Source organism: Sardina pilchardus, chromosome 18 (genome assembly GCF_963854185.1).
Source record: "Sardina pilchardus chromosome 18, fSarPil1.1, whole genome shotgun sequence".
NCBI lineage: Eukaryota > Metazoa > Chordata > Actinopteri > Clupeiformes > Clupeidae > Sardina > Sardina pilchardus.
The window spans coordinates 3,070,959-3,080,733 of record NC_085011.1 but is presented as its reverse complement, the minus strand read 5'-3'; the positions used below and the strand labels follow the sequence as shown (position 1 = coordinate 3,080,733).

General features: G+C 40.3%; 1 protein-coding gene across 1 annotated transcript in view; it reads left to right on the top strand.

Moving 5' to 3' along the window:
- Positions 1 to 405: 405 nt before the first annotated feature.
- Positions 406 to 9,775, top strand: part of LOC134063938 (uncharacterized) — a 10,216-nt gene continuing 846 nt past the window's right edge. Inside the window, exons 1-5 of the mRNA XM_062519702.1 lie at positions 406 to 525; positions 954 to 1,000; positions 8,089 to 8,134; positions 8,398 to 8,426; positions 8,841 to 9,775. The exon at positions 8,841 to 9,775 is cut by the window's right edge and continues 846 nt beyond it. Coding sequence (XP_062375686.1) covers positions 8,112 to 8,134; positions 8,398 to 8,426; positions 8,841 to 9,775 — 987 coding nt within the window. The 5' untranslated portion in view covers positions 406 to 525; positions 954 to 1,000; positions 8,089 to 8,111. The remainder of the gene's footprint in view (positions 526 to 953; positions 1,001 to 8,088; positions 8,135 to 8,397; positions 8,427 to 8,840) is intronic.

Sequence of the window (9,775 nt, the reverse complement as noted above, 5' to 3'; positions counted from 1 at the left end):
CTTGCTTTGCATATTTCGGAGTTATATGTGCGGAGCATCTCTTTATGGATTTCATAGTGGATCTGAAGTTTGCATTTACGCCATTTTCTTTCAGTCTTCCTACACTCTCTTTTTAGGAGTTTAACCGCAGGAATCTGCTTCCATGGTGCTTTCTGTTTCTCCTTAACTTTCTTGAATTTTAATGGAGCAATGTCATCCATAATACTTGCCTTGCCATAATACTTGCCTTATAACCTTACATTATACAGGTTCTACAGGTCCTACAACAAAAACTGGATCCAAAGTCTGTTTGTCTTCAGCTGAAAAACACATAGCAGCAAAACACCCATCACATGCATATTTAAGATGCATGCCTGTGTTGTACTTGTGTGTGGAATGAGGGTGGAGAAGGTGGGATGACAGAATAATGACAGATATTTAAGATCTCGTTCATTTTTCTTTTTCTCACTGGGGTTTGATAGTAGGACCAAGATGATAAATACTGCTAATTGGGTAACTTGTCGGAGTTAGATTATAACTTTTCAGGTAAGCCTTTAAGTTCTTGAAAGTTCTTATTGGAATAATTTTATTGCCAAGTTTATATATATACAGTCCCCTCCAAAAGTACTGGAACACATGCTAAAGTTGACATTTGAAAATCATCTTTTGAAAATTGATCTTAATGCCTTAGATGAATGAATGAGGAAATATTCAACCTTTAAGGACATCAATTTTCTTTGTGAATTAAGCTCCTATGTTAAACCTATGTGTTAAAATTCCCATACTTATGTTGTTCCCTATGACCCCTGTATTTTAAGGAAACATTTATGTATTTACAATACATGTAAAGTATCCAAGAAGAAATAATATTTGGATTGTTTGGAACAATATCCCAAAATGATTTCTCTCTTGATTTAAGATAGCCTCTTGATAGCCTACTTATTGAATGCAAACACCTTGCGATTTTTTTCCAGCCAACAAAGGAGCTGCAACATCATAACTCTTCTGTGCCAGCAGGCTGGTACGTACAGTATATTGTCTCTACTACTGAGTGTATTTTAAGTGCTAAACATAATGCTTTAACGTTAAATGTCAATATTAAGAAATAAAAAAAAACATCAAAAAAACATGTACAGTAGCCTAGTTTATTGATTTAGATTCTTAAGTTAGCATTAGAGTAGAACCAGAAAAACCTCCTTTTTTGTGTAGTATTGTAGTATGTCTCATGTGTCTTATGTGTTCAGATTTCACTATGATAATGTAACTAGTACTAATGCTCATAGCTTCCTTCTATGAGGGTTTTACCAAGTTTCTTTATGGGTGCTGTGTATTGTATGAGTATTTGTAATTTTCACTTCTGCCTTATAGACAGGGTGAAACCCAGAATGATCTGATTAAGGTCACTACCAAACCTTTTTCAATTGATTTTATAGTACTTTTTTTGCATACAATCCATTTCTGCTTGAGACATTTTTATATCACGCATAGTTAATGAGATAATTTGCATATTTGAACACATTAGTGGATATAAAGGCATAGTAAATAAATGTATTGATAATATGGCTGTAAGTAGATACATTAATAGCTTTAGGCCCAAATAATATTCAATTTGTATCAAATATAACGAATGATCATACAAAAGTATATTTTTAGATGGGATATAGCAGTACATTATGCAAATAAAGACACTTTTTCCCTTTTTCGTTCATGTGCAACTTCACCTTTACAAAAGCATCATGCCAAAGCAATTTACTCTAGGTTTTTACTTAATTTGAGTAAATATACTGTACACTCTGTGCATCATTTTGTGAGAGTTAATTTGCATATGGATATCATTTTATTGACTAAAGCCTACCTTACACTGGCAAGATTTGGGAAAGATTCTTGAAAGACTGTAGTCTTTTGAGTAAAGTTTGAATGAGGGGCATTAGTGAAAAGACTACAATCTTTGAAGAATCTTTCCCAAATCTTATCAGTGTAAGGTAGGTGTAGGAGCCACGATTATGTTTATTATTATAAATATATACATTTTGATTATTGGTGAATATTAGTAATATAATTTCATGGTTTATATTTGGGTTTTGTATTTTGTTAGTCTTTTGTGGTTTATTTTCATGACACGGTAATTGGGGGCGGTTACATCTAATTAGTTTATCAACAGGTGCACGGGAGGAAGTAGCTAGACACAGTGAGAGGGTGAGCTATTGGGAGGCCGTATTTTTTGTTGACCGCTTATCACTTATCGTTTATCGCTGTTACCACTGTTTTTTGCTGTTTACGTTGGACTATACTTTTCAATAAACCGGTCAAACGTCTTGGATCTCAGCGGATATTTTTGTACAAGCGCGTCAGACAATCAGCTACATCCCATACCTTAGCCTCTCAGCGACTGCTTGGGCCTAGTCGCTACATTTTTGTCAACAAAAAACGGCATTAGAAAAGCAACTGCGGACGTCTCAAGGACCAAGTGTGAGAATTCAAGGATCACCGGAGATAAAGGAAGGAAGACTGCACGGACTTTCGTTCATCACGCCACAGCTTCGGAAGATGCACTCAAAGCCAGGTAGGCTTGCTGGTGTCTGGGCATTAAGCTGTACAGCTTTGTAAGGAATGCTGCACGCATATGCTGTTGTTTGTCCATTGGGGACAATATTGGATTGAGTTGGTCATACCGAATGCTGCCGTTGATTGTGTGGATATTGTGCTGTCATAGCCTACCCTCTATGCTACGTTGAATCTCCACGTTGTCTCTTTGAAATCGCCGCTGCTCTGCTAATGTGCGTGACGTTTGTGGATCTGTGGAAGTGTTTGGATACACTGTAGCCTACCTCCATGCTACGTTGAATCTGCGCTTTGCGTCTTTGAAATTGCCGCTGCTCTGCTAATGAGAGAGACGTTTGTGGATCTGTGGAATTGTTTGGATGCATTGAAGCCACCTCTATGCTATGTTGAATCTCAGCTTTGACTCTTTGAAATTGCCACTGCTTTGCTAATGTGCATGAAGTGCTTTGTACTTGTTGTTTGGATGCAACTTTATTGAGAAGTAGCTGGAAAAAAGAAAATGAGTCAAACGGGAGTTTCAAGCTCTGAAATGGAGAGTGAGAAAAGGCAATCTAAGCCTACAGCAAAGGCTCTGGCAAACAATATTGAAAGGCTTCAAAATGAAAGGAAAATGAGTGTGAATAAAATGAAAGCCTTCATACCACAAATGAAAACATTGATGCAAAATAAGGAAAATGTTTTAGAAGTGCAATCTATTTTGGAGAATTTAATTGTTCAATGTGGAAATGCCACCAAGTCACATGACCTGCTGATGCCTTTACTCCCTGAGGAGCAACAGGAGATCCATAATGAATGGTTTTCTAACATTACATCCTATAGCAACACATTTAGAGGCCATGTTGAGCAGTGGTTGAATGAGCCTGATGAATTGCTTGTGTTACCTGATCAAACAGAGACTGGTGAAATGAATGAACAGGTGTTGCCTCCTACACCTGATGAAACTCAACAAAAGGCTGCTTCAGTCATTGAAAAAGATGAGCTGCAAGATGATGTAAAACCAAATGACAGTGTGTCAAATGTGGGATGTAGGAGGTCCAAATCACGAAACTCTGCCACAGGAAGAGCGTCTGTTGCCTCCAGTATTTCTTCTGCATGTCTGAAAGCAGAGGCTGACTTGGCAGCATTAAGAACGAGACAAAAAATATTAAAGGATAAACATGAACTGGAAGAGGAGGAGGAACGGCTACGCAAAAGGAAGGAACAACTTAAATTGGACGAGGAAATTGCGGCAAACATGGCCAAACTGGATGTGCTCAAGTCTCGGAGCATCTTGAGCGGGAGAACTTCTGCATCAAAGCGCGCGGATGGAATGAACTCCTACCTGGCAAAAGGACAAACACTGACCCTCAGTGCTAAAGCTAAGTCATTTGTACCACAGAGGTCACAACATGAAAGCCACAACCATGCCTACCTGGATGCAGGAGCAAGACCTAAGGAGAGAAATCCATCGCAGTTCATTCATTCACATGGACCCAGCCTATATGCAGTGGATCACGGTGCTCTAGGAGAAATGCAAGATGGAAATGCCTTACATATTGGTCCAAATGAAGATCAAGGCAATATGTTTAGCATTATGAGCAAACAAAATGAAATAACTTCATTGTTGGTGCAACAGCAGTGCCTTTCGTCTTTGCCTAAGAGAGAAATACCAATCTTTGATGGTGATCCACTAAGATATCATGCATTCGTGAAAGCCTTTGAGAACAGTGTGGAGAGGAACACTGCAAATCACAGTGACCGACTGTACTTCTTGGAACAGCACACTAGGGGTCACCCCAAAGAATTGATCCGAACTTGCCAGCATATGGAGCCTGAGAGAGGCTATGCTAAAGCAAAAATGTTGTTGAAGGAGCAGTTTGGAAATGAGCAGAGGATTTCATATGCATACATGGAAAAAGCTCTTTCTTGGCCATCAATCAAGAATGAAGATGCAAAGGCTCTTCGTGATTTTAGCCTTTTTCTTAGAGGTTGCTGTAATGTCATGGAAGAGGTGCAATACATGCATGAGCTGGACATACCTGCCAACATGCTAACCATCATCAAAAAGTTGCCCTACAAGTTCCGAGACAAGTGGCGTTCTGTAGCCTGTGAACTACAGGATGGGCGCAGCCAGAGAGCTACATTCATTGACCTAACATGTTTTATTGAGAAACAAGTGCGGATTTTAACTGACCCAGTGTTTGGGAACATACAGGATGCTCCATCACTGATGATCAATAGAGGAGTGAACAAATCTAATCCACAAGTTCGTTCTGGATTTAAAGGAACCAGCTTTGCTACCACTGTAGCTCCTGTGACACATGAAACACAGGAAGGAAAGGAGTATGTGGAGTCTGCCAGAAGGACCTGCATCTGTTGTGGAGAAGGACATGCTTTGGATTCGTGTCCACAGTTGGGGAAGAAGGCACACAAAGAGAAGATAGGCTTCTTAAGAGAGAAGGGCGTCTGTTTTGGCTGTTTGTGTATTGGACACATGAGCAACGTTTGTAGAAAACGGATTTCCTGTGCACAATGTGGTTTCAAACATCCAACTGTTCTTCATATTCCACAAAAAGAAAAAGACGAAGATCCGAACCAAGCTGAGAGACAATCAGAGGTGTCCGTCGACAGCGCCCTGATGTCAAGTGGGCTTACAGGGGCTGGTGATTACAACTGTAAACTACCAATAGTTCCGGTGCAAGTTAAGTCCAAGAACGGCAATGCGATTGTCACCACCTATGCTTTCTTGGACCCAGGAAGTACGGCAGTGTTCTGCACAGAGGCTCTGAGGGAGAAACTCAATGTTCCAGGAGAGAAGGTCCATATTCTCCTACGGACGATGGGCCAAGAGAAAGTGGTGAACAGCAATGTGGTGCCAGGACTGGAAGTGGCTGGCTTGACTGGGGAGCATTTCTGTGAGCTGCCCAAGGCCTATACGCAAACACACATGCCGGTTCACAAGAGGAACATTCCGAAACAGAGTGATATTCAGAGATGGCCTTATCTGAAGCATGTTCACTTGCCTGAGATTGATTCAGGGATTGATTTGTTGATTGGGACAAATGTCTCCAAAGCCTTGGAACCCTTGCAAGTGATTAACAGTGTTGGCGAAGGACCCTATGCGATCAGGACAATGTTGGGCTGGACGGTGAATGGGCCACTGAATGAAGACCGTGAAGGTGAGCAACCAGAGGTAACGGTCAACAGAGTGTCAGTTGTGACTTTGGACAGACTGTGGCAGCAGCCACAGACAGACTTCCCTGAATGCAGCATGGAGGAACAGCCTGGCATGGCAAGAGAGGAACTAAGGTTCATGGAGCCGATTACAAGTTCTGCAAAACGGGTCAATGTGCCATCGAGGAATAAGGACTGTAGGATGCCAAACAATGGGAAGATCATTGAGCAGCGTGCCTTACATCTGAGGAAGAGGCTTCAGAGGGAATCCTCATTTCCCAGACGGATGAGAGTGATACCTGATCACCTACTGCTTTTAAAGACATTACCATCTTTGCCACCAGGAATCTTCCAACAAGCCGACATGTACGCACGCAGGCGATGGAAGCAGGTCCACTACATGTCCGACCTGTTCTGGAAGAGACTGGTTAAAGTGGGTGCAAAGCAAAACCTTGCTCCTGGAGACCTGGTGCTTATAGTGGACAGCACCGCACCTCCTAACTCCTGGGTCGTAGGACGAGTCCTTCAAAACTTTCCTGACCGAAGGGCCTATGTGCATCAGGTGCGCATCAAAACTAAGAGGCCTGCTCAGGCAGTTGCTATCACCATAGCATGTCTGCTGCAGGAGGCTGATCCTGGAGGGGGGCAACACCGTTCCAGATGACCAGATCTAGACATCTGACTAGACCTCTGACTGACATTTGACTAGTGACTGTGGTGAACACAGATCACAGGGCTACGTGCTAGTAACCTCTGGCCCTATGACTGACTTTTACAGGATCAAGAAGAAGACCAAGAAGATTGTAATGTACAGTATTCTGTTTAGTTTAATTATTGCATGACTCCTATCGAGTAATTATTATGTAATGGCTTAATAATTAGGGGCTGGTATGTAGGAGCCACGATTATGTTTATTATTATAAATATATACATTTTGATTATTGGTGAATATTAGTAATATAATTTCATGGTTTATATTTGGGTTTTGTATTTTGTTAGTCTTTTGTGGTTTATTTTCATGACACGGTAATTGGGGGCGGTTACATCTAATTAGTTTATCAACAGGTGCACGGGAGGAAGTAGCTAGACACAGTGAGAGGGTGAGCTATTGGGAGGCCGTATTTTTTGTTGACCGCTTATCACTTATCGTTTATCGCTGTTACCACTGTTTTTTGCTGTTTACGTTGGACTATACTTTTCAATAAACCGGTCAAACGTCTTGGATCTCAGCGGATATTTTTGTACAAGCGCGTCAGACAATCAGCTACATCCCATACCTTAGCCTCTCAGCGACTGCTTGGGCCTAGTCGCTACAGTAGGCTTAATTTGCTTACAAAAATGGGTCTGTGAAGAAATCAAGAATCTTGTGTTCATGCTGTGTTGTAACTGCTCTTCATTTCCAGTTGTCCACTGCACTTAGTGATAGTAAGTAGGCCTAGCATAGAAATAGTATACAGTAATAGTAAATATCCAAAATTGTTGATAGATTTAAAAAAAAGCTATTTTCCATATTTTGACTATTCAGCACAAATAAATGGATTGGATTGCCCACTTATGTTTGGGTGAGATTTTATGATTAGTTAATGAATATTCTTTTCAGGTGTAAAGTTATGTGCAGTGTAAATTCTGGTCATGTTTATGTTAGTTCAAGAAGAGTAGCTGTGTGCACATCCCACCTTGCAGGTGCAGGACAAATGGAGAGTAACTATGGAAGAAAAAGTAATGTCCGCAACTCTGATAAAGTGTTGGTATGAATGTTGAGTCATGTTTCATGAATCAGTCATGAATGCTTCATGTGCAGTTCATGACAGCTGTTATGCATGTGTTATGAATGAACCCGTCAAGTAAAGTGTTACCGAACATTTACATAAATAGTATAACAAAATGACAATGCAGACTCAAAGCAAGCACAATATGTTCATTTTCATGTTACTGTAAATATGCAAATCTCATTGACTATGTGTGATATAAAAATGTCCCAAGTAGAAAAAGTACTATAGAATCAATTGACAAAAATTTGATAGCGACCTTAATCATATCGGTCTGGGTTTTGCCCTGTCTATATACAGCTAATAAGGAAATATAATTGTATTTAGACAAGGTGAACTTCTCCCCACTGTGGAATGTAGAAAGGGATGCTACGAGGACAGTAATTCAAACACACCCAACATACCTGTTGATGCCATTGTGGTTCATTGGCATGCTGTATGTATTTTGTTATGTTAAGGATTGGCATAGATAGCAATAGGACCAGTTTCTGGATTCTGGGTTGGGTGGAATTCTCAGGGTGTTTCAACAGAGTCTGGTACCTCCTGGGGTTGCATCTTAACAATGTAATATTATGTAATTTTTTGATAATTTATGGATGAAAAATGGAATGTGCTGCCTTCACAGATACAAGCTTTCTGAAATTCACAATGGAGGCTCTGAAAAGAGAAAGGTACACTTAATAAATGCTTATAAGAAGATTGTACTGTAGGTCAGCCAGTAACACAATTTTAATGCACTAAAGATCCAGTGTGATGATATCATTTCAGATTTTTACAGATATCATAAAGGCACCATTTTGAGGTTTTTTTTTTTTTTTTTTTTAAAGAAGGTTTATGCGTTTAAACAGATTTCAATAGTAGCTTTATTACAATTACTAGAACTCATTCTGACTGGTTAGTATTAGCACAACTGATGAAATTTGTTTCTTGGCAGAAACCATACATCTTCCAACACCTCAAAAGGTACAGTATGCCTTGATGCTTTAGGCTACTCAAGACCTTACGCGTTTCTCCTAAGTACTTGACACTAAAGATACAACCTTTTAACCCTTTCTATCGTCATTGGCTCTCTGGTCCACTTCAGAATGCCTAAGAGGACTAGTTTCTCACGATGTGACCTTATATAGGCTATGATCATTTCATGTTTTCCATCAGTTGTATTCATAAGCATATGTCTTGTTTCTATTTACGATTACATTCATCCCAAAATCTTATTTGTGTCTCTTTTTTAATTTCACATTATTGGTGAGAATTTTGATGGAACAATTGTGTCATCACATCACTTTGTGTTTTGTTGTATGAGTGGATCACAACTGTTTTGAGTTGTAAGTATGTCCTGTGTAAATAAACCACTCTCTTTTCCTGGTCTGTCCAAAGTTCTTGGAGTCTTCTTCTTGGCTGCAGTGCTTGGGCTACCTGTAGGTTTCCTGTGTGGATCGTTGGCAAAAGAAGAAATCTTACGAAGACCAGAAGAGGGAGATACACATTTAAGGAAAGATTGGATTGTTCACATTTACAGCCTCTGTTGGAACATGTCTGTGGTGATCTGCTCTTTTTCAGTGGCTAACGCAATGAGTGTCCTCGCCTACAGAGTCATTCCAGACGATTGGTCTCAACTAAAGAAATACTGTTTGGCTGCTCCAGTGGGTTTACTTGGACTCACAATCACAGGAGCAGCTCTTGGAGGAGTAGAAGGATACATCAGAGAGTTTTCTGAGATTTCTTATCTGATCTGGCCTGTGGTTAGTTTTTTATTATATATGATGAGCAGGTTAATATTACATTATTTTGTATTATGTCATGATAGCATTTTATTACAAGTTGCTCTTCTAGCACTGTCCTCTGCCTCTTTATCACCACTTTTTCTAATCGTCCTGGATCTGACAATGCCTGCTGTTAACCCATTGTTCATCATGTTACCTATATCTATACTATTTGTTTTACCTTTACGTGCAATATTGCGCACTGATACATCTACCATACACCTTGCACCTTGCATTATTTTAATGTCCCCCATCACAATATTATGTGGCTTTCCTTCAATACAAAACAGCGTCATCGTGTTGACCACACACATTCTTGCAGTTGGGGTCGGAGCATCAATACACTTGACGTTGGGAGTGACTGCAGATTCATCTAAGGAATGTGCAGCAGCGCTAGTTGGAGGATCAGCCATTTTGGGCACAGTCCAGAAAGCCTCTGACTGTATGGGGAAGTGGGGCAGTTTAGGGGCGCTGCTGGGGGTATCAGGGGCTGTTGGGGTAACTCTGTCTGCAGCAGGGGCAACTGCTCAGGTGTACGGGAAATGGATA